The following is a 24,388-nucleotide window of genomic DNA, read 5'->3' as shown; positions in this document are numbered from 1 at the left end:
TGTAAAGCCCACCATTCAGTTTCAATTCCCTACCATGTGCGCCTTTCTATGTCTGGTGTACACCACACACCTTTAGGTTTTTCTCGATCTTTGGGATTCAGGGTGCATTAACACTGGAGAAAAGTCAAACCTGTTCACGGTGACAGGTCGAATTGACCCGTTGGGACCGGGTGTATCCCGGGTCACAGTGTGCCGACGACTGACGCTGCCCACAGTTGTGACCGCTAGTAACCTCACTGACGTCCCGCTACCCCAAACACGCGCCACCTCCAGTGCTCCAATCGCTGTGGAGAAATGTCCTGACGTCACTCAGAAGCTTCCGGGCTGGCAGCACTGGCCCGGTGATGCTCAAATTTATAATTTCACTACATTTTTCAATCGTTTAATAACAGAGTAGTAGATGTGATTCATACCCAAACACATATTGTTTATAGATTATGCCAATATGATGTCAGAGCTTTGGTTACAACGATAAAGAGACTTGATTAAACCCTGCAGCGACTCAGGCGTAGCGGCTGGAAAAGAGGTGAGAATGTATGGCTGTGTGAACTGCAGATGTTGATGAGACTGATGGTTAGAACCGGTTTGCTCAACACATCGCCTATAATGTGCCATGTAATTGTGTACAATACGATGTGTGTGCTCCCGTTTGATTCTCAACTGAGTTTTGATAAACAAACTAACAAACTATATAAGCAGCGGGCTAACAACAACTGCAGTAGTTAGCCGAAATGCTAAATACTAGCTCGTCTTTGAGCTACACGCTAGCTGCTAAGCTTGATGCTGCGTCGTTAGCCTTGTAGCTTCAGAGACGCACACTGCGGAGTAATACAAATGTCTTGTTGATTAGATTAGATTAGAATGAAAACAACCACCGTGCCAGGTTATGCTTTGATAACATCACACATCATATCTATAATGATGTACAGGTTATCATAGCATGTGTTATTATCTTATCTAACGGTGATGGCGAATATTCATGATATCGACACAAGAATCAAAACACTATTGATAATAATAGATACATACATATAAACTACGTTAATCATAGTTAAGCTAAAACATAATATACAGCCTGTTGACAATTAAAATGTGACGCAATATCTAATTCATTGATAAGATGGAGAAAAAGGCATGTAACGATTGCCAGATGTAAATCATAAAGGGGAAAGGTTTATCATTTAACCTCATCACGTTGTTTTGATACTAGAACTCTCGATAAAATATCTTCATTATCAGATTAAACCTCTATAAAATCATTATTGATATTGTAGTTAAGCTGCAAGTCTGCTGACATCTGTGGTGTAAATCTCTAGTGTCAAGCATGTTGATAGGAGTACTTTACATACCAAACCTTTAAGCATTGGTCACGTGTTTTTTTATTTAAGTCTGCTTTGATCAGAACCTGATTGTAGGCCTTTGGCTTTGTGGCATGACAAAGTAAGATGGAAAGATGGCCTGGCATTACAGTCCTGATGATATTTGTATTATGAAAGTTGTGAATGTGAAGCAGAATATCTGCTCTGTAATCATAACTGTGGACCATGTTAAATAATTTCTATCCTCATTAAATTAGACGATCTGATCATGTGCCACACTCTTGTTGGAAAAGTAAGTAGGAGCAGGTGTGTCGACCTAAATCAAAGTAAAGCACACTATGAATGAACCAGTGTTACAAGAAACAAAGGGAGCTTTCACCTTCCTGATATACAATGAAATTAAAGTGTCAGTTGGTTGAGGTATGTGTCTCCCTGCAAAACAGGTGAGACATGTTCACCTGTGACACGATGTATACAATGTGTATTTAGAATTATACTATAGTATAGGGAGGCCGTTGCTGTTTGCCTCCTTTAAAACCCTGCACTAGATACACAGAAACAGAATGTTGTTTCCTTCACCTAGCAGCATTATATGTATACACGCGTTGCTAATAGATGTGCCAATATACTCACTTTGAAATGATTGTTTTGTCTCTGAGTGTAGAACTCATGAGAAAGTAGCATGCGTGTGCACACACTTACACATAAATATGCTGCTTTGCATTTATAACGAACTCTGTACAGAGAATGACCTATTGTTGTGTAGGAACAGATTGTACCCTGCAGTGTAATATGATCCTGACCTGGTCTCACAGTCCTTACTGGTGCAGTGCAGGTGACAGGACTCGCATTCTAACTGTAGTTAAATCCCTGCACACGTCTCATTTGTTACGAGAAGTGAGCCACGTTTAAAGGATAACTATTTGTTATCTAGACAGCAGCGTCCCTAAATGTTCTTGTGCTGCTAAACATGTAGAATGACAGTCATTCCTCAGTTGTTTCCTTTAGCTTGTGTTTGAGCAGCCCCTCTCATCAGTCAGTGTTAGATTCTTCTCAGTCCTGTTATATTGGCTGCTCAGGTTATGCTCACCTCCTTCGTGAACTCTTGACTTCTCAATCATAGGACTGAGTCACTGCTGCTACCTCTAGCATGCTCAGGATCAGACGTGCAGGGGCAGTGTCCCAGTAGAGCCAAAGTTGATTGTGGTATAGCCAAACAAATGAGAGCAGTCACAAGTATGACATATATGCTGTACTGCTGAATGTAATATTATATCTTGAGTTGGTATGAGTTGCAAACTAGTGGGGAGGCAATGTTTGTTTCTGTAATGAAATTAAAACGCTGCACATGTCCCAGGAGAGACCATTCATTTGACTGTTTATTAACTTTCCATTTTAGCACAATTATTATTGCTGATGATGATTGCTAAAGCATCTTGCTTACCAGTAGATTTGGTGAAATAGATAGTAACGGAGAGCCGGCCTAAGAATAGGCAGCAAGGATTTATTTACTGGGACGCAGGTGCACACTTTTCCAGCTGCTCAAATATCCAAATGTGCTTTTAAATGTTGTATTCCAGACTATACTTCTATCATTTCATGTTGTGTTTCTGTGCTGCAGGGTTGGACTTACTGCACAAAAGAACGACTGCCTGCAATCTTGAGCCTGCAATCAAGTCAAAATACTTCAAGTGCTGAGAAGAGTGTGGCGTCGCTTGTTTAGTTTGATTTAACTTCATCCTCAAAGATGAAGTTGAAGGAGGATATGAACCCGCTGCTGCTGCAAGTCTTCCGTTCTGTGGTGTGGGTCTACTCGGTCATCACCTTCATACCCTGGTACTTCCTCTCTGGAGCTAGCAACAACCTGGAGCGGGCAAACCGGATCAAGGCACGCTCAGTTAGTGGACTGCCATTAGGGCCTTACAGGGCCACCAACAGTCAAGACAAGCTGGTGGCATGGATGCACCCCAATGTTGACACCCTGGACAAAATGTTTAAATACGCTGCCAGTCGGTTTCCACAGAGAGACTGTCTAGGCACCAGGGAGGTGCTCAGTGAAGAGGATGAGATCCAGCCGAACGGCAAGGTCTTCAAAAAGGTGAGACACACACATTATTTCATAAAACAATTCTATCACCTTCAGTATTCTTTTGAATGATTGGTCTGTTGTCAGGAGGAAAGATAGTCATGTCAGTGGGTGGCAACGCTTATCATATGTACAATTAGAAGTGTGTGAACATTAAACATATATGATGATTTGCACGATAGGTAATAACTGTGTGTGTGTGTGTGTGTGTGTGTGTGTGTGTGTGTGTGTGTGTGTGTGTGTGTGTGTGTGTGTGTGTGTGTGTGTGTGTGTGTGTGTGTGTGTGTGTGTGTGTGTGTGTGTGTGTGTGTGTGTGTGTGTGTGTGTGTGTGTGTGTGTGTGTGTGACAGACACTGCACAGTGTGAGGAATGTGGGTGGAAGCAGAGAGCCTCCTCTTTAACATCTGCATGGCTACAAAAGCCCTGCAGATGGCGCTAACTGACCGCACATGAAGGATAAGGGATAGCGATACAGTTATACAGTTCTCACATTAATTACATCATTGTGGACACTTTCAGTGAAATGTCCTTAAAATCATTTAAGAATTGTTTTTGTCCTATTTCATATTTGACCCACTAACAGATGCTCTGAAGATGTGTAGTCCTGTAGAATGTATGTACATAGGACAGTTTTCATGTATCTTGGTGTAGTGTGTGGAAATAATCTTTAATAATACATTTTACAATTGCATGTTGTGTGCAGGTAATTCTTGGGAACTATAACTGGCTGTCGTACGAGGAAGCCTACGAGGCAGCGAAGTGTTTTGGCAGCGGTCTGGCAGCACTCGGCCTGAAGCCGCAGTGTAAAATCGCCATCTTCTGCGAGACCAGAGCAGAGTGGATGTTGGTAGCACAAGCCTGCTTTATGTACAATTTCCAACGTGAGTGACAGAAAGACAAACATAATGTGTATTCAGACCGTCTTGAGCCTACAGTAAGAAACTAATGACCAATTTAACTGGATTTGATTTTGACAGTTGTGACACTGTATTCCACTCTCGGACCCATGGCCATCGCCCACGGCCTAAACGAGACAGAGATCACGCACATCATCACAAGCAAAGACCTGCTTCAGAGCCGTCTCAAGGTAAGGCTATGTTTTTCACTTAATTCACTTAATTAATGGCTGTTTATTGTGTAAAACTTGATAAGAAGCTCTGGGCCATTTGCATAATTAAAATGTCCTCTCTTCTCCATCCCTCCCTCCTACATCCAACTTCTCGGTCCCAGGCCATAGTGTGTGATGTGCCGAGGCTGCAGTATATCATTGTAGTTGACAGTAAACCCACAAGCTGGCCAAACATCCCCAGAGGAATCACAGTCTACAGTATGGACGCTGTGAAGGAGATAGGGTCCAAGCCTGAAAATAGTGAGTATTCGTGTTTTGTGATTAAAAAGGTTTTCAATTTTGTCCGGGGAAATTAATGGAAGCGCAACTAATGGATGATTAATTCAAAGCGGACACCCTCATGTGTAATTGGAGTGACGTGCAGTGCATGACAGTCAGCTAGAGGTTCAATTACAATTTGCCAAACCCCCATTGCCACAATATCATTGGTTGACCTTTTAGGGAAAATGAGGGAAAACAGGAATTACTTTGTGCTACAAAAATCACTTGAGACCTTTTTTACAATTTCCTCTTGCAGTATTTGTAAAGAAAACCAACGTATATTGTTTTAAAATCGTGGATGATTAAAATAGAAACAAACAATAAATGTGTGAAATACCAACTTTTGAAAGATATTTGTCAAATTTAGAAAACAAGAACTATTTCCAAAACTCAGTGTGAGGATTAGCTGCATTTATCATTTTCTCTCATTGTAAATCATTTTAGTTCAGCTTTGGTTGAAAGAAATATAGACACCTTTGTGTTTGAATGGTTTTTGCACTGTACCATTTGTTCTTTACTTAAAGGTGGGGTAGGTAAGTTTCAGAAACCGGCTCGAGTGCACTAAAATTTGAAAGTACACAGCCGAAAAGAATCCGCCCCTTCCTTCAGACTTCCTTACAGAGCACCTCCTCCAACACACTTGAACGCGCAATGCACGCCCAATGACGGCACGCCCAATGAGGGCACGAGATACATTTGTGCGTGCACGAGATGGAAGACTAACAGACAGTAATACTGTACTTTTTACAGTATTACGGCTTCCACAGATGACGTTTTTTTATGGATTTTTTGTCAAAGCACTTAAGATATTCATTGCTATCTGGATGTTAAGAGCATTCCATGGAATATATCAAAAAGTGTTTCTCGAGCCGGTTTCTCAAACTTACCTACCCCACCTTTAAGTGAGCAGACATTTCTTAAACTAATAATGTTTACATTGATGTGTGATCCATGTTCTCTCTAACCATCTCCCTCTGCTCCTCTGTCTGTGCAGTCGCAGTAAACCGCAGTCAGCCAGAGTCCTCAGACATCGCGGTCATCATGTACACCAGCGGCTCCACAGGCATCCCCAAGGGTGTCATGGTCTCCCATGGCAACATCATTGCTGGCATTACTGGCATGGCCGAGCGAATCCCTAACCTCAAGTATGTCCATATCAGAATCACTTCCTGTCCTCTTTGTCCTATGTTATGTAACTCTCCCAACTCCCAATCTTCCCCTTCTTTCTTTACTGATTCTGAAACACGATCACATCTATCCTGTCATACTCAAATACCACCACCTATCTTTTGTTGTTGAAATTAACCTGCTGTTATTTCTGTGCCGGCAGTGAATCAGACACCTATATTGGCTACCTGCCGTTGGCGCATGTTTTAGAGCTCAGTGCAGAACTCGTGTGCATCTCTCACGGCTGTAGCATCGGCTACTCCTCCCCCCAGACTCTAGCTGACCAGGTTAGTGTACACACACACACACACACATGCACCTTGTGGGCAGAATGTATTAGTTGCATTCCGCGTTCATATATTACGAAATGCACCGTTTCCTTTGCTGATGCCCTTGGAAATGATCGTTCATGTTTTTACTTCATCCTCCTTAAACTGTTGTATCTTCCTTAAAGGAATGGTATGCTCATGACACTCATTTTTTAAAAATTATCATCCGATAAAACAGACCAGTCTCTGCCAGTCTCTCTTTTTTTTTTTTTAATCCGATGACATTATCAGTGATTTTAAACTGATTATATACCGAAATAACATCAACACTGTGGGCGCCGCCATTTCCCGGACGTGACGTAATCCATGCGTTTGGTTTTCGAAGACACGTTGATCTCCATGTTATTTACTGTAGTTTCTCTATTCAAATATGCCTCACTGTATCGCGAAATATTGCCATAATTCGGATAGGAACAATCCACGGAATGCTCGGTTCCATCTGTTGCCAAAAGGTAAGCATAAGAAGTACATTCGGAGGCAGTGGCTAGCGAAATGTGGCCGGCCTGAACCGAGAGATTTACAGGCTCATGTATGCAGCGAACATTTCACATTTCCAGACGACTACTCTGAGAGTATGATCAAACATAACATGGGATTTAAAGAACAACCATTACTCAATGGAGATGCAGTACCATCGGTCTTTCTGGTGTCATCACCGACCAGGACACCAGTTCGGCCAGTAGAGAAATCGCCCTCTGCAAGTGTGAAGCGACGGAGGAGCAGAAGTAGTGCTCGGAGTAAGAATAAGGTATGTTATAGCGCATTTCCATTGCAGCGGCTAGCCCCGTTTTAACGTCCAGGCCAGGACCGTTTTTGGTGGCCTTTCCATATAGCGTAGTACCGGCTAGTGTGTATTTCCCCCCAGTTTTTCCGGCCCCATAAAATCGTGATTCTATGGCCAGGGACAACGAAGCTGAGTATGCTAAACTAGAGAGGGAATCGCTAGCAAGGGTGGTACTACATGCATACATATAGTATCTTATATCATCTTCCCATTATACACACATGCATTTCCAAACATTTGGACTACCTATGTTGCAAATGTATTATCTTTTCAATTTACACACGGCATCTATTGCACGTCTGTCCGTCCTGGGAGAGGGATCCCTCCTCTGTTGCTCTCCCTGAGGTTTCTCCATGTTCCCTTTAAACTGTGGGTTTTCTTCGGAAGTTTTTCCTTGTACGATGTGAGGGTCTTAGGACAGAGGGTGTCGTATTGTCATACTGATATGTATGGCTGAATTCCCCCATCCAATCTCTTCACATTGGTCAAAACGTGTTCCTCTGCTGACGAGTCCGAACTGAAATACCCCACCATGTTTCCGTGTGTTGACAAAGTGAACGCATGGATGACGTCACGACCATCACGTGACTACTGAAAATGGCAAACATGGCGGCGGCCAGACGGAATATACAGGTCTTGATAAAAAAGAGCTATAAAATCATTATTTACCGGGGAATATCGCTGATTTCTTCAGGGTATGGTTTAAACATAACGTTTCACTAAATACTGAAGTTTTGATTAATTATCTAATGAGTGGACCATTCCTTTAACGATATATCCCTGAATCCTTGCACAACATTTGGTGTTTGATAATGTCCTTAACGATCTTACCTGACTTTTATCCAGTTTTTTACTCTGGCAAAAATCCATTCAGTTGCCTCTGGTCATGATTTTAAAGTGTATCTACCTCCCTTACTGACAGTTGATCAATTGTTTTGTTTACAGTCTACCAAGATAAAGAAGGGCAGTAAAGGGGACACCAGTGTGCTGAAACCTACTCTCATGGCTGCTGTACCAGTAAGATGTTTTTATCAATCCAAAAATCAATTGTTAGTAGTAATATGGCTTGTAATAAGTGTTTAAAGCGTTTTCCTGCCTAATGTGCGTAGGAAATCATGGATCGCATCTACAAGAATGTGATGACTAAAGTGGAGGAGATGAGCAAACTGCAGAGGACACTGTTTGCGCTGGCTTACAACTACAAGATGGAGCAGATCTCCAAGGGTTACAACACGCCACTCTGCGACAGGTAAATAAACATTTCATTCCTGTTCTGAGAGAGAGAGACACCTGTAAAACAAGAGCAAACATTAACCTCAGTAACATGGTTAATCAAATCCTTAGTCATAAAAGTAGGTTAGGGAACGAGGTAAATCGTTGCATAAAATGGATTCTGACATTGTGTTAGCAGAGGACATTATTTCGTTTAAGTCAGGGGTGTCGAACTTAATTTCATTGTGGGCCACATTAGCATTATGGTTGCACTCAAAGAGCCGGTTGTAACTTTAAGACGATATAAATATACATATATAAATATGTAATATATATTAAATAATGTATTACATTATTGGCTCTGCATTGGATTATTATCAGTTCTGGTAATAACTTCCTAAATACCTACGTCTGAAAGCAGAAGTCTAGGGGAAATAATTGAAAGCAAATATTCAACAATTACACCAATTGTATTGTATATTATATTCTTTGCAAACTCTTGCAGGCCACATCAAATGGGGTTACGGGCCTTGAGTTTGACACCCCTGGTTTAAGTCAATTTTGGAATATACGTAGTAGTATACAATAATCTAATTGGCCTCATCAGTCTCTCATTTGTCTCTTTTTGTATTCAATTTGTCCGCCTGCTCTCCTTCAGTCTGGTGTTCAAACGGGTGCGTGCGCTCTTGGGAGGGAACACCCGGGTCCTGCTCTCAGGCGGCGCCCCCCTCTCTGCTGCCACACAGCGCTTCATGAACATCTGCCTGTGCTGCCCGGTGGGCCAGGGCTACGGCCTGACGGAGACCTGTGGAGCCGGCACCATCAGCGAGAGTAAGAGAGACTGCATTTTATGTTTTTCTGCCACCTTTGGGAAATTAAGAGAAGAGCAAATGAAAAATATAAAACATCTTAATTTGTAGACATTATATTTTTACCATAAGTCTTTGCTGGTGTTTTTTTTTCAGTGTGGGACTACAGCACAGGACGAGTTGGTGCTCCATTGGTTTGTTCAGAGATGAAACTGAAAGACTGGGAGGAGGGTGAGTCCGATTCCAATAACCCAACTTTAAAGAAAGCAATACATATGAGGTTCCTATGGACTACATGATACTCTATCTGGGCCATTTTACAGAGGAAAATGTTCACTACATAGATAGATATATTTAAAAAATACTGTTGATAGCTGGCAAGAAAGCCATAACTAGGAAATGGTGCAAGGTGGAGCCTCCTACTGTGGAACAGTGGATGGAGATCGTGGAGGGAATTCATATAATGGAAAAAATGACATATCGACTGAGAATGCAAGAAACACAATATGAAGAGAAATGGTCAATGTTTAAGATTCAAACCAGCGACAAGGAATACTGACTGATTGAGTTAGAGGAACTGTTCTGACAAATGAGAATGTGACTCCCAACTGCATTTTTATTTTATATTATCTCTGTATTTGTATCTATAGCTGTTTTGCATTGTTTATTTTGTTTGGGTTGTTATGTACGTGCACAGCTGTTGTTGTATTGTTTTTATATGAGAAAAACTAAAGTGAGAAAAGCAATAAAAAGTACTGGTATTCTAATCACGCCTTTGCTCCTCTAGGTGGATACTACAGCACAGATAAGCCCAACCCACGGGGGGAGATTTTGATTGGCGGCCCCAACGTAACGATGGGATACTACAAAAATGAAACTAAGAACTGTGAGGACTTTTATGTGGATGAGAATGGCCAGAGATGGTTCTGTACAGGAGACATTGGAGAGGTTCACACTGACGGATGCCTGAAGATCATTGGTAAAAAATCCGCAAACTAGAGCATGTGTGGCACATCTTGTATCTGTTCGATCAGGACTGTGACCTGGTTGTCTTCCAACAGACCGTAAGAAGGACCTGGTGAAGTTACAGGCAGGCGAGTACGTCTCTCTTGGAAAGGTGGAGGCTGTTTTGAAGAACTGCTCACTCATAGACAACATCTGTGCCTATGCCAACAGGTAAAATCCTGCACACACTGTTTCTTTCAGATATAAGACTACTCACAAAAGACACTAACATTTCAGCTCTTTTTAAAAATATTTCCCCTCTCCCAAATGGTGGTAAAACTACATTTTGGACTCTTTTGTACCTTTTTTCAGTGACCAGTCGTATGTGATCAGCTTCGTGGTGCCTAACCACAAGCAGCTAATGGCCCTGGCGGAGCAGGTGCAGGTTAGAGGCACATGGGAGGAGATGTGCAACAATTCCCAGATGGAGAAAGAAGTTCTTCGCATCATTACTGAAGCTGCCCTCTCAGGTAGGGGCAAAAGGCCTTTAATCGTCTTCCTCGCTTATATTCATTCTGTAAATGCCCTCATTAAAGCCTTCTCAACAATACTAAAGATGTGTTACTCTCCATCATAACTTCACAGTTCACATTGGGTGCGATGATGCCTGGCTTGTGACAGACTTGCAGTAGTGTTACACTGTAACAAACTGACTTGTGATTCTTCTCTCTCCACAAACCAGCGAAAATGGAGCGGTTCGAGATCCCCAAGAAGATCCGTCTGAGTTCTGAGCCCTGGACCCCGGAGACTGGGTTGGTCACCGACGCATTCAAACTGAAACGCAAGGAGCTGAAATCACATTACGAGGAAGACATTGAGAGAATGTACGGAGGAAAATAAAAACAATGCTTTAAACAACCCATCCACATATATACTTGTACACATACACATGCTCAGAAGCCACTACAAGGAATATTGGGAGAGCAGTTATACTTTAGATACAGGTAATACACACACACTGACACACACACACACACACACACACACTAAAGCATCTCATGCATCTCCTCCTCGGCTTCCCTGCGACCAGCTTCGATCAAAAGAGGGAGACGAGTCTTGAAACCAGCTTACTTGCTATGCTATCTCTCAAGACCAAAAGGCTCATGGTCACTCATAGATGGCTGAACCAGCCGGTGCGACTTACTCACCGTTCCCCTTTGAGTTTCTATGACAACCGAGGTGGCACATGAAGTCGGACGTCCGTATGACTCGAAGTGAAATAAATGTCAGGCTAAATGTATATCTGGATCAGTGTCCGTGCGCTCGTTCTGTTACTCCTCTTCTTCCTCCCCTGCTCTCTGGAGGGCTCTACATGTTCAGTATGGTAGTGGACTTAGTGCAGATACCTGGCAGGGACATAGGGTAGCATGAGAGCGATGGCGGGGTCTCTCCTGGGCTTTAAGTAACATTCAGGTTGGAATATATGCAGGGATCTTCACTACACTTCATGTTTGGTTCATCAGCTTTGAAACCCCATTTGATGAGTATTTTTTTAAGTATGAGGAATCGGTGTTGCAAAGCCATGAGAGATTGAGCATCAACATTTTTTATTATTTTCTTACTGTATTTTGTATGGTTATATTCTAAAGGGTCTTTTTTTCTCTATCCTCCTGTTTTGTATTGCCAATTTGTTTACGCAAAGTACTTTATTGGGCTTTGTTTCCAGGTTCTTTTTTGGTTGGCTTTCCTGCTTTGCCCCTTTTTTCTGCCTGTGTCTCAAAGCTTGTAGTGCGTGCTTGCTAACTTGACTAGTAGAAGCAATTCAGTCTCTTTTGGTCTCGGGCCCTTTGCAGCAGGCTCAAACCTAAATTGTAAAACGCATCCATTGGGGCTTTTTCTGTCTCTGCTCTTTGCCCACGGCTTCATTTGTCCACCTAAGCGCCCCCCGGACACCTCCCAGCCTGTATCTAATTGGTTATTCTGTATTGTCTGTTCATTGATCATTAAGAAGCCCTGCCTCGTAATCCTCCAGTCATGACCAATGCACCGTATGGATGTCAAAGAGGGAAATAAGCCCAGCGTAGAAAAATAGTTACATTAAGCCTTTCATGGGTTACTCTTGCAATTACTTTTTGGCGGAAATGTACATGTTATATATTTTTTTCTCCATAGGTTGAGTAACTGTTACTTTTGTCTTTTTTTTACTTATGAATATGAATTACAAAATGAATGTGCAATATTTATACACAAATTTAAACTAGAGTACATAGGAAGAAAAAAACGCACATACAGCAGCCCCTCCGTAGTGTATGAATGTTACGGTCTGTTGCTCGTATTGAAAGACATGTTGGAACACAAGCAAAGGATTAAAGGGGTAGAAACACACTGAGAGGGAGGTCTAGATGAAGCCCATTTGAACGTACTGTGCTAAATAATGTAATCATCTTCATTCAGACTGAACTATTTATTATTGAGCATTGTAGAAACCGCTTAATATAAAGTGTGCAACTGTACCAAAGCACTTGAATTCATATTTGAGGAGGAAAGCGCTCCAGTCAAACAACTGAAGAAATTCCTTATCAATACACTCCTTTTTTTAATGGTTAGTAAATAGCATAAACTTACCAAACCTCATAGTATCTTCAAATTGGTTATTGTGTATGACACTGTATTGCAACTTAAATGAAGAGGTTCAACCGCCACATGTTTGAACTCATGTAATACTGTAGTTTTCAGATTGGTGGTGAAATTACCTGAATGGCATCAGTACGAGTGACACCCTCGCTTCAGTCTTTCTTTCTTTGCTTCACATTTATGGGTAGAACATGAAATAGTTTTTGGTCAACGGTCCTTTGTAAGGCCGACGTCTATCCCCCAGCTGCCCTCTTGTAATGCAAGTCTTGCTTTGCTTGTACTGAAGAATTTTAGCATTAACAAATGTACAGTCATGTACTCTAACTAGTTCTCTTATCCGACTAGCTCAACGTTAAGGTTATTTTAGCATGTACAGAAGTTACAGTACCATCTTGATGAAATGGAAAGCTGCTCCTCCCTTCCTGATTTTTATTACAGTTCTTTCTCTCGACATTTTAGTGAAAAGTCAGTAGCTTACTTTGCTGTTTGCTGCTTTTCCTCTGCCTGGCTAGAGGCAGCTAGTTGCCTTCTGACACACATGAGCTGTCTTCAGGGGTCTTAAGAATGTACTACCCACATTTTAGTTGATAGCACGCAATGCTGTGTCCTGCTACATCCATTTCATCAAGGCCAAGACAAAGGGGCCGTGGGAAGACCCCTCCTCTAGTTTATCTTGCAGTGTAAATAGGTTGAGAGGGGAAGGGATCTATAAATTCAAGTCCATTCAAACTACCAATAATTGTACAGGCGTAAATTCTCCTGTTATATTTAATAATCTTTGTTACTGACCAGTTTTCGAGGGTCTCCTCGTTGTATTGTGTGATTAAGTGGCCCTGCGAGCCAGGCTATTTGCAAGTGTCTCCTTCCTTATTTATTTGTAATTTGGCCTTGAAAACGATGTAATGAAAATAAAAAGTTGTGTTGTAATTGCTGCTGTCCTCGTGTGTGTGTGTGTGTGTGTGTGTGTGTGTGTGTGTGTGTGTGTGTGTGTGTGTGTGTGTGTGTGTGTGTGTGTGTGTGTGTGTGTGTGTGTGTGTGTGTGTGTGTGTGTGTGTGTGTGTGTGTGTGAACAAAGCGAGGCACGACGTGTGGCTGGTTTGATCAGCAGCTTGATTAGAATCACCCTGAGTTTCTATGGCAACGGAGACGAGTGTGTCGGTGCATGTGTGTTTGAGTGAGTGTGGTCTGTGAAAGACTTGTGGTACGAGGACGCTAACAGAACATGCAGTCCTCGGAGTCAACCTTCATTCAGCGCTAGTAAACAAAGGATTTCTCTTCTTCCAGTCATCGGCTGCTTTTATTCACAATGTGTCGACCTCGGCTTCTGATTGGTGAATCATTTAAAAGAAATGTAAGGAAGAAGCTTAACTGCTCACTGCACCTGCTATCCTGATGCCATACCCATCTAAATAAGATATAATCCAGCATTTTACCACACTATTTGCATTGCTTAGGACAAAAATGATCAATTTATCTTAGATATTGGGCCCTGATCAGATAAAGGGACTGTAACTGATGATGATGATGATGATGATGATGAGGTAATATAGGGAAAATATGTCAGATTTGCCCAAAGGTCAAGTTTATATATTTGAATATTGTTTGTCTGACCAGGTCCAGCCCTCCCAAAAAAAACGTAAGTAATTCTGTTTGGTATCGTAGTAGGAATTTAAAAAAGCAGTTTTCACATCTGAGAAGCTTTACCCATATAACAAAAATAACTCTAGTTGACAGGTTATTAATGGACTAATTATTTCAGCTGTAATTAGTACAAATGATTCTGATCTGTCCAAATCGGCTTCAGAGCTTTCAGGCAATAACAACATGGGTACAGATTAAATGTAGGTATTTGATAACAAACGTATTGAAAACGACAAATTTCATGTAAGAGCAATGTTAGAAAACGCAGATGCTTGAAGTCCTAATTTATGGTTCCGTTTCTGTGTTTTATTTGACATTAAACAGCAGCTATATGACCGTAGAGAGATGACTGATTCTTCTGACTCCTCCCCTCCTCTATTCCCTTCATCTAACCCTATGGGACTGGAGAGTGCGTCAGAGGCATCATGCTGCCTTCATTAGCCCACTGACTCTGACGCACACACACACACACACACACACACACACACACACACACACACACACACACACACACACACACAGAGAGTGTGTGTCTCTACCACAAAACAATAACAGCACCAGACAGCAAGAAACCGTGAAGGACATCTTTTAGATTGCATAAATTAGATGTGTGTGTATGTGAGTGTTTATGTGATAGCCTTCATTTTACTTTCTGACACTTTATTCCAAATGTTCCTTTCTCCCTCGTCCCTCCCTTGCGTCCTGCTTGCTCCCTCTTCCTATCTACCTATGACTCAGAAGTGCGCACAGACTTGTATCTGTTTGTGCTTTATACGCACACTCCAGTGTGAGCCAAAGGGCCATATTGGAGTTTACCCAAGGATGAGAGGAGCTGATCTTGGTCTGGAGAGGTGGGTGGTACTTCGAGAAAAAACTGAGAATGATTACCAGAGAGAGTGATAGAGCGAGGCCAGGGACTGAGATGTGACACTGGAATATAAAGCACACTATGGTACAGTAGGGGGCTAGTTTAGAAAACATGTGGATAGTAAAGGCAGGATAGAAAAATAAAGCTGCCTTCTTTCTCTTCCTGCTGATATTTGTTCTAAAAGAAAACTCACTTTTGTATGAAATGTAGCTCCTCAATTGTGTTTGTAATATATTTTGTCACACTCACAATGCTAAAATAATTTGAAATCCATATTCAAATGCATCTAAGTATACCAAGTATATCATGTTGTGTTAAAATAGCAAAGTTAAAACATCAGACATATTTCTTTGATGTACTAATGCAATCTTGGATTTCAGCATTTCACTCGTATCATATTTTAGCAGCAATTACTCCCTGAAAACAAGAAGACACAGAAAGATATTTCACCCGCCGCTGACGATACTAACGGCACATTTAAGGAGAGCCAGCTCATTAAAAGTTGGTGAATCTGATGCTCTGCTTTTTTGGTTAGCTCCGTTTCCCCATATTGTGTGCGCTCGGTATCACTGGCTGCTCCATGCCAGGCACACACACCTCAACTCTGCCCAGCTGGGTTATCAAGATGTGAGGGCCAAAGTGGAGGTGGGAAAATGTGTGAGGTCTGGCAATGAGCTTGAGCAGAGAGAGGGGAGCAGGGGGGGTGAGGATGGAGAGGCAACTGATATGTCTGGGCGATGACTCACCGATGCTGGGTATTTATAGCATCAGGAGGGGAGGGAAGTGTGTGGGTGGAAGAGCGAGGGGGGCAAGCGGTTTGGGAGGCGGACAGGACAGCATCATCGCACCACTGACAGGGAGTGGAGGGAGAGGAAGCACTGGGGGAGAAAATGGGGGAGGGGAGGGAGGGTGGATGGGACTGAACACAATGGGAAGATGAGAGGGTGAACTGAGAACAATATAAGATAAAAATAGAACAGCATGCATATGAGAAAGAGCATATTTAAAATGAAGTGTACAAAAAACGATCCTGCTGGGTGTGCCACACTGCAGAAGCAACTGCTTGCTAGTGTTTGGATACTTACAAATAGGGCATATTGGGTTTTTGTGATAAGAAATATACAGATTTTCTCTCTGAGCTGTTGTGTAACCAGTGGCAATACACATTTGCAAAAACACAATTCCCTGTAGCCTCAGATAGAGTCATGTAGAGGGGACAGAACAATGACCACGGTTGCCTAGAAGCTGTACATCTGAACGAACACGTAAGACAGAAAAGACAGAAATCGAATTTGAGATACTTTATTTGAAGCTTCACAACAGGTTTGTATCATTCTTGCTGCAAATATTTGTATTGGTTTATTAAGTCTCTCATTCCGCTCTCTCCAAGATTCCTTCATCAGAAACACACATCCTGCCTCTGCCTCTGGTGACGTCAGCAAGTGAGTCACACTGCATCTCTTACCATAGACACTAGCATAATCTGTGCACGTGTGCTCACATGCACAGTGGAGGGCTGGAGCAAGCACGAAAGCTCACCGTCGGTCTGATGAAAAGGGGGATGAGTCAGAACACCTAGGTGAACACTTGCAGCCTTCGATATGAATGTAGTCAAAGAAGATTCAAGAGGGTTTTCATATTGAGCGAAATGTTGGTTGACAGGGTAGCAGGAGGCAGGGCGGTAAAAGTAGCTGAAACTGAAGATAAGTTTCATAAAATAGTGCTACACTTTGAGGGTTGGTTGCTGATTCGACAAGAGAGAATAGGTTTGTGATGGTGCCTGAAAGAGTGACATTAATGTTGAGAAGTAAAAATGAGTTGAGGGTAGATCGACTTGCAAGAGAGGCAGAGGTTTCCCATTTTTCCAAAGTCAAGTACGAGAGTTAGATGGGATAATCAAAACCAGTCTTCGCTGAATATGTGTGCAGCTGAAACTAGCAGCTGGTTAGCTAAGCTTGGCATGGAGACTGTTAATGGAGAACAGCGGGGCTCAGTCCAAAGGTGTAAACAAAGCAATTGATCACACCACTGTGGTTTCTTTGCTGGACTTGTCTTGGTCGTGAGCGAGTTGCCAGAACAGCAGTTACAGCTCCCGTCCAGGAAATAATCTGGCACAAAAAAACTGTTAAACGACATCTTCTTCATTCTGTTTTTGTACGAACAAAAGAAACAAGATGGGCCAGAAAAAAGAGATTTTTAATCTCAATGATATCCTGGTTAAATAAAGGTAAAATAAAAGATATAAAGTGCTTCTTAGTGATCTTAGAATTGCTAGTACAGAAGGTGGATGTTGCACATATCCCAGCTAGCTGTTTCCAACGTTTCTCAATCTTTAAGCTAAGATGAACTAAGCCAACCAGGTGCTACATTTAGGTATTTGTTTATCACACAAACTCTTATCGTCTTCTCATTGAACTCTCAGCAAGAAAGTGACGCATGTCCCAAATGTCAACCTCTTATTAGAGACAAATATTAACATGGCCATTAATAGAAGATAGAGGCTCGGCTGGTGAATTCAGCCTCATTAAAACAAATCTACTTTTGCCCACACACAGGCTTCCTGTAGCATAGCGTGGACATGTGCCCTTTTCAAAAATGCTAAACCTGTTTAAAATGTCCACCTTTATTCCTTTCATACACTCCTTCAGTTTCCCTCTCTCCTCCCTATGTTTCTCAAGACAGACCACTTCTACCCTCACGACTGCTCCTCTGTCCTAATGGTTTCAGACAACATGTAGCTGCCCTAATCACCCCCGCTCTGCTCCTGGCTGAAACCACCTGCTGCCTCCTGAAGACAAGGACCATGATTTAAACACAGTAATTGGCACAAGGAGAGAGATGAGCCGGATGGGTACAAAAGAGGAGAAAAGTAATGAATTCAAGTCACTCAGAAAATGCTAAGAAAGGAAGCGACTAATGGAGAAGAGGAGGATACCAACCTGTGGGGAGAGACGACGCTGGAAGCAGATGAAAGGCCATGAGGCTGCGTCACCATAGAGACGGTGGTTGAGAAGATGTTGAGCCATGACAACAGGCGTGCCATTCTCTCCCAGCCTCGTGAAGAGGTGAGGAAGAAAACACACAAAGGAGAGGGGGAGGAATGACCACATATGGCTTCATCGATGTTAAGCCACCAAGGAAGAAATCCAAGGTTGTTACTATAAGTCAGTTGTTTATGTTTGATAACGTGTCCTTGAGCTGATCAAATATATCAAAGACAGATTCAGCTTTACGAGGCTGTGTGTGTTTCCATCTTTGCAATTGGCTGTCATTGCATATGAATATATGGGCGTGTGCTTTTCTGCCATTGTGACGCACGCGAGCTGTTGTTGAGCTGATATCATTCTCTCCCTGCTGCTCTGATTGACATGTGGATAAACACCAGAAGTGTCCCCATTGCCTACTATGGGTGTACAGACTGACGGAAGAGGTATGTTTTGTAGAGAGTGGAACAAATTGACACTGATCCACGAGACAAAATTAAACAAATGTATTTTGGAGAGAGGGAGAAAGCGAGTACAATAAAATCTGATGTGAAAATGTGGACCTAGCTGAACATGTTCCATTTAATCACTGATTCAACAGAAGCAGGGAGAACTATTCAATAGAATTAATGAGGGAGATAAAAGGAACATAGCATGTACCAATCACTAAAAAGGTTTCTTCTGTTTTGAATGTCTCAAGTAACAGCGTGGGTCTTTAAAGATTGATGCACATAGACAGCACATCACAGGCCCCGCAGCAGAATCACAGACTGAGCCAGTAAATCTTCCACCACCAGGAACCTGCTGGGAATTGAGTCTAAAAACCTCTGATCCATCACTTGGAGTCCTTATGGTATCCTGTTGGCTGACAACGAACACAACAGATACAACATCATTTAGATGAGCTAGAATTTCACACCTATAAGGATTTACCTTTTAATAACATCAGAGAGACCTGTGAACATGTATGGCCATGAAACTACCAAGACACATCAATAGCTTAGACACTGGCTAAGGTGCATTTAACTAAATGACATATCCCTATAAAATGCATTCCAGTTCGTTTGTTGTGGTGCATGATAGCTTACTCACACACACCATAGCAACCATATGACAAGTTGTTTTGTCAGCAGTGGAAACCAACGTTTCTGAATAAAACACCAATGTACAGTGAGTACTTGCGTGTCTGTTTTGATACGCTTGAGTGTGTGTTCCTAGCTGTAAATGGTCTCCAACCAAAACGTAAAGGGCCCTTGAGCTGGACAAACACTCCCTTAATCTTTTTTAAAAGCTTGACATTTTAATCAGTCAGTGGCCTGGCGATAAAATGACTTGAACAATTCAATTAATCTGCAAATAGCTCCTTTGCGCTTGTTCAATTTCAGTTAAATAGATAGCACTAGAAGGTATAACCTTTAAATGATTGATACTACAGTGTGCTGGCTGTCGTGACCTCTGGAGTTGAAGCCGTCCCTCGGGGTGGAGGCTGTTTCTGAATGGAGAGACGCGATGTTTGAGGGGTGATGCTGTGGGATTATACAACACATTTTACAAACAACACGCCACTCCTCTCTCTAAGAGTCTCTCGAACTGTGAACCTGTTTTATTTCCCCCTTCCCTCCTTCTCTTTGGCGCACACACATACAGCAGGCAGATCGATGTGTACCTTACCGTCAGGAAGCTCTCTGCAGCCCTTCAGCCCTGGAGAGCTGCAGATGTCGGCACATTTCACTAAAAAGCACCTCCAACGTCGCAATTTGATGGCATAGTAGATGATAGTAATTACCTTTAGTGCGTTGAATGGCATGGTTCCAGCTAAGCATACATATATTTGTTATGGAGATTTGTTTATGTCTTTAAAAAGAAATGTCATTGTTTTCCCAAGAGAATGACATTCTAAATCATAAAACAAGTACATATTTTAACCTGTTTTTCTTCTAGGAAAGGGTTTGGCATGGAGTCTAGATGTGACTCATTCAGTATGTTTATTTTTGGAAAGATCTGTTTACCACATATCACACTAAATGTAAAAATGCTGCTAAAAATGAAATAGCTGACAAGATGATGAAGCCATTTGTTGATGGTTGCCCCAGATGTTCACGGGATCCCGGGAGAGGAAGCAGCTTTGCATGTTGTTTAGTAAAGCTTTTTAAACTCATCATAAACTCTATCACCACCCATTCCTGACCTTTCATCGGAAGGTGCCGTGCTGAGGCCACTTTATCTTGTCTACCTGCGGAATGCCGGAGCGTTGGCCCCCAGCCGGCAGGAGGGTGTTTATCACAGTCTCTGTCAGAGGAAGAGGAGGGGGGGGCTGAACTGCGACAGCAACTCCGCGGTGCTTTAAGCCTGTGAGTCATCGTTGGAGGGTTTAACTCTTCGTGTGCCATGACAAGGGTGGACGTGAAAACTGCATATTGTTTTACACCAAGATGCTCAAAAGTGCTTTCTCTCTGTCACTGTGAAAGGTTGTTGGTATACATTTGGAACACATTTTGTATATGATATTGTCTCGTAAAACTGTGGCATGATTGTGCATGTTTACATAAATTGTAAATAAAAAGGGAACTTTTCACCTTGTGAAATGGTCTGATTTTAATAAAATATCTTCATGCAAAGTTTGCATGAATGAGAATCCGCATAAACATATCACTATTTGTGAGACACAGCAGTCCTGAAATCATACTCCCAGTCTTACAAAGATAGTATCTCCAGTCAATTGCTTCTAGAAAGTGGTGCAACAGACAGCAGAAAACTATTTATATACGCAGCTAGCTTTTGGTATGCCATATAATAAACCTGAATCATTCATGTCAATGTTGTTAGGGCCGACTATTGCGTGTGTTGTGTGATGACGCGGTGGTCAGGTGTCGCCTCTTATACGAGGGGAGCTGTCCAAGTGCTGAACCAGAAGAAAACAGCACCGCTCCCGAGGAGATGCCATACACCTTCACCGCTGTCTGAGCTTCATTACCAAAGGTAAGACATATTTTCTTTACGTCTTTAATATTATTTCTGTTCAAATGAATAGCTAAATGTTTTAGACTAAAGACATTGGTGTAAATCACATTCGCGTTTCGTCGTTCTCAACAAAAGTCACGATTTTCTATGTGATCAACCCCGCATTCTCATCAATTGACAATCACAATGCGAGGTTATTGTTTTGCAACTATGGTGAAATAACGAGGGAGGGAAGATGTTTTAGTAAAAAATTATTGTGATGTTATGGAGAATCGGATGCTGAGGTTGCCCATAACAACGCAGTGAATGACTCATCCAGTGATGTGAATGTATCTCCTGGCGCACAGTATCATATCATTGATTGCCATACAAATACATGATAAAAACAGACTCGCGCACATTTATGCACGTTGCTTTTTTGGTAGGTTTTTGGCCGGAAAAATGTTGTTTAAAAACATTTTCAATTATTTGACTAACATTTTATACCCTCTTGTTTGCAGGAAACAAATTGCCTATAATGCTGCATTTCCACCACAAGTTGCCCGCGGGGGGGGCCGTGGTCCTGCTCGCCTTCCTGCTCCATGGATGCACCGTGCAGACTGCGTCTCTCCCCCGCCACTACAGGCTCCGGGGCGGGGAGAGTGAGGCACAGCCGGCTGCCTACCCACCCGGCTCCGACATGATGAAAGCCCTGGAATACATTGAGAATCTGAAGCAGCGCAACGGGGGCAGAGCTGAACCCGCGGATTACGACGAAGTGGAAAAGTTCAGGGTCCTGCTTCAGCTCGCCTCGCAGCAGGAGGAGAGTCCCGGGGACCGTCAGCCAGCCCCCGGCATGCAGAGGCAGGACATTACCGCTGAGCAGCTGATGAAAGCCCTGCTCAGCTCTCTCCAGGATCGGGCTGGGAAAGACGCGAAGCCCGCTCCCGTGTCGGCGCCCCGGAACGACCGCCGTACGCACAGGCACCGCACCAAAGAAACGGAAGTTCCGCAGAGCCCACCGTCAGAATTCGGTAATTTCCCCAGACCCCACAAGAAATACCCGCTGATGTTTGAAGACGAGGAGGACACAGACGCTTCCAAGCGGGCCACGGAAGACCTAGATGAGCAGTACACCCCCCAGAGCCTCGCCAACTTACGCTCCATCTTCGAAGAGCTTGGGAGGATGCCCACGATCGGGGGACAGAAGAGAGACGTGTTCGGGGACGACGATGACGAAGAGGGGGACGGGTTCAGTCTGAGAAGCCAGGCGTACGAGGATGTGGCCGGGGGAGAGGAGTGGGTCCCCGTGGAGGAGAGGGAGGAGACGGAGGAAATGGAGAACGGGAGCCACGAAGAGATGGAAAGGGCGATCGGCGAGCAGGAGGAAGCAGACAGGGAGGAGATGCAACGCCGGGCGAACCAGAACCAAGAGGAGGGGGATGACGACACTAAGATGGTAGACTACTACCTCTTGAAAGTCCTGGAAATGAGCGACCAAACGCAGAAGAGGGATGCGACCGGAGAGCAGAGAAAGAGACTGATCCGTCCCTCCATAGTAGATCCTCGGACTTTGAGGGAGTTGCTCCAGCTCTCTCTGAAGCTCCACATCCCTCCCCAGGACCTTATCGACATGCTGCTCACTGAGGAGCTCAGGAAGCTGCACCGGGAGCCCCCAGCCTCCTCTCGCTTCCCCACCGGACAGACCCCAAAGATCAGGTATTACAGCCGCAGACTGCCGGTGAAGAGCAAGCCCGTCCACGAGGACATGGACAGAGAGGACTTTTTGGACATCATCGGAGTGGAGACTATCAGTAACGAGTATCCCCTGGTGCAGAGACCCATGAAAACACCCCCACCCGCAGAAAGAATCCCAGTGGCGTCCATTCCTGTTGTAAAACAAGTTCCGGTTAAAATCCCTACGCCCTCCGGGCGCCGGGAGAACCTCTTCTTGTCAGAGCTCAACAAAATGCCGCTGAAACGTCAGTCAGATGTCGCTGATGATGAAGACGATGAAGGTGGCGATGTTGAAGACGAGGTGACCACATACCTGGCGGCCAAAATCCTCACAGAGTACCCCAACCCCAACTCCAAACGGGACACCCAGGCGCAACTGAAGGGACAGTTCCCCTTCGACCTGTACGAGAGGGTCATGAAGGACTACTTGGGGCAAGTGGACACTGATCTGAGGCCAGTGGTCAAGAGGGACATCGAGGGGGGCCCAGAGGAGAAAATTGAGCCCACAGAGATGCAGGGGGACGAGGAGATAGCGGCCAAGACCTCGGCTCCACAGACCGTAAATGAAGAGGAGCACCGTGAAAAAAATGCGGCTGGGATGTAGCCTGATGCCCTGCAAGACGCACGAAAGGATCAATATAGTATTTATAATGTAAAAAAAAAAGTTTGGTGGACGTGATCTACGTAGTTTACACATTTATATTATAGCTGGTATTACTAATATCACCCAAACGAAAATGAACTATAGCAATCTTACAGGTCCAAAACATTTTTAAAATATATACTAGTCCCTACTTGCTGCAGGAACATTGTACAAATATTATAACGGTATCATAGACGATTAAAGGTGCAATCCGTGCATAAAAGAGAAAAAAAGGTTATCCTTAAAACACTTGTGTTTTGTTGTCATTCTTAAATTGCCAATTAAAACATTGACTAATATTAAATTACAATGAAATCCAAGTTATTCACGTTTTGTGATGTTGTAAAAGCTGTTTACATTAAGTTGTTTGTAAACAGGCCTATATTTTCAATTATAATCAACTGAGTAATGGTAAAAAACGCTTATTTTTCATCCATTTCAAACATATGTGAATATTCCTGTAAATTATAAAGTATAATGCTGACTCGGCCTTAACACATGCATACAGTATAATGACAGAAGTATAGGAACATTATGTGCCACGCTGAGAACGAGTGTTGTTGTGCCTCGTGATATAATCAGGGTTAGTGAATTCAATGTTATTATTATGGATAATTATTTCCAAGTCTAAATATCAGACCGTCGCCTGCCTTCCAACCCTTTCATACTGCGAAGCTCTGTATTGTTGGCCTACCAGTGGTTGTGCTATGTATGCTCATTTTTAAATCATTTTGTACATGTTCAATAATGTGTGATGAATCACAGATGAATAAAGCATCAGATGTATTATTTTTCTTCTTGCTGAGTTGTGTTGCCTTATTAAAAACACACCATACACAAACAGCCAGGTTTACAATCAGATGGGCGAAATTTGTTTAAAATCTCTCTTTTTATAATGTT

General features: G+C 42.9%; 2 protein-coding genes across 2 annotated transcripts; both read left to right on the top strand.

Annotated features, from left to right (window-relative positions):
• The first annotated feature begins 302 nt into the window (after nucleotides 1-302).
• Nucleotides 303-13,602, top strand: acsl3b (acyl-CoA synthetase long chain family member 3b). Its single transcript, XM_034104358.2, has 15 exons — nucleotides 303-526; nucleotides 2,941-3,417; nucleotides 4,109-4,286; nucleotides 4,383-4,492; nucleotides 4,636-4,774; nucleotides 5,790-5,940; nucleotides 6,126-6,249; nucleotides 8,021-8,092; nucleotides 8,185-8,324; nucleotides 8,946-9,118; nucleotides 9,253-9,327; nucleotides 9,884-10,075; nucleotides 10,158-10,272; nucleotides 10,414-10,571; nucleotides 10,784-13,602. Exons 2-15 carry the CDS (start codon nucleotides 3,067-3,069, stop codon nucleotides 10,939-10,941), a joined length of 2,136 nt encoding a protein of 711 aa, XP_033960249.1. The 5' UTR covers nucleotides 303-526; nucleotides 2,941-3,066; the 3' UTR covers nucleotides 10,942-13,602.
• A 7,437-nt stretch (nucleotides 13,603-21,039) lies between these two features.
• scg2b (secretogranin II b) lies at nucleotides 21,040-24,286 on the top strand. The gene is made up of 2 exons (XM_034103787.2): nucleotides 21,040-21,147; nucleotides 21,630-24,286. Exon 2 carries the CDS (start codon nucleotides 21,647-21,649, stop codon nucleotides 23,447-23,449), a length of 1,803 nt encoding a protein of 600 aa, XP_033959678.1. The 5' UTR covers nucleotides 21,040-21,147; nucleotides 21,630-21,646; the 3' UTR covers nucleotides 23,450-24,286.
• Nucleotides 24,287-24,388: the final 102 nt, after the last annotated feature.

The sequence above is a fragment of the Pseudochaenichthys georgianus genome, chromosome 17, assembly GCF_902827115.2.
Source record: "Pseudochaenichthys georgianus chromosome 17, fPseGeo1.2, whole genome shotgun sequence".
NCBI classification, from domain to species: Eukaryota; Metazoa; Chordata; class Actinopteri; order Perciformes; family Channichthyidae; genus Pseudochaenichthys; species Pseudochaenichthys georgianus.
The sequence above is the reverse complement of the archived record's forward strand: the minus strand, read 5'-3'. Positions and strand labels throughout refer to the sequence as shown.

What these genes read in the sequence shown, in the direction of transcription:
- acsl3b (XM_034104358.2), top strand. Translation starts at nt 3,067, where the DNA reads ATGAAGTTGAAGGAGGATATGAACCCGCTGCTGCTGCAAGTCTTCCGT. An exon ending in AACACGCCACTCTGCGACAG is followed by an intron (nt 8,325 to 8,945) that starts GTAAATAAACAT and finishes GCTCTCCTTCAG; the next exon opens with TCTGGTGTTCAAACGGGTGC. An exon ending in AGCCGGCACCATCAGCGAGA is followed by an intron (nt 9,119 to 9,252) that starts GTAAGAGAGACT and finishes TTTTTTTTTCAG; the next exon opens with TGTGGGACTACAGCACAGGA.
- scg2b (XM_034103787.2), top strand. Translation starts at nt 21,647, where the DNA reads ATGCTGCATTTCCACCACAAGTTGCCCGCGGGGGGGGCCGTGGTCCTG.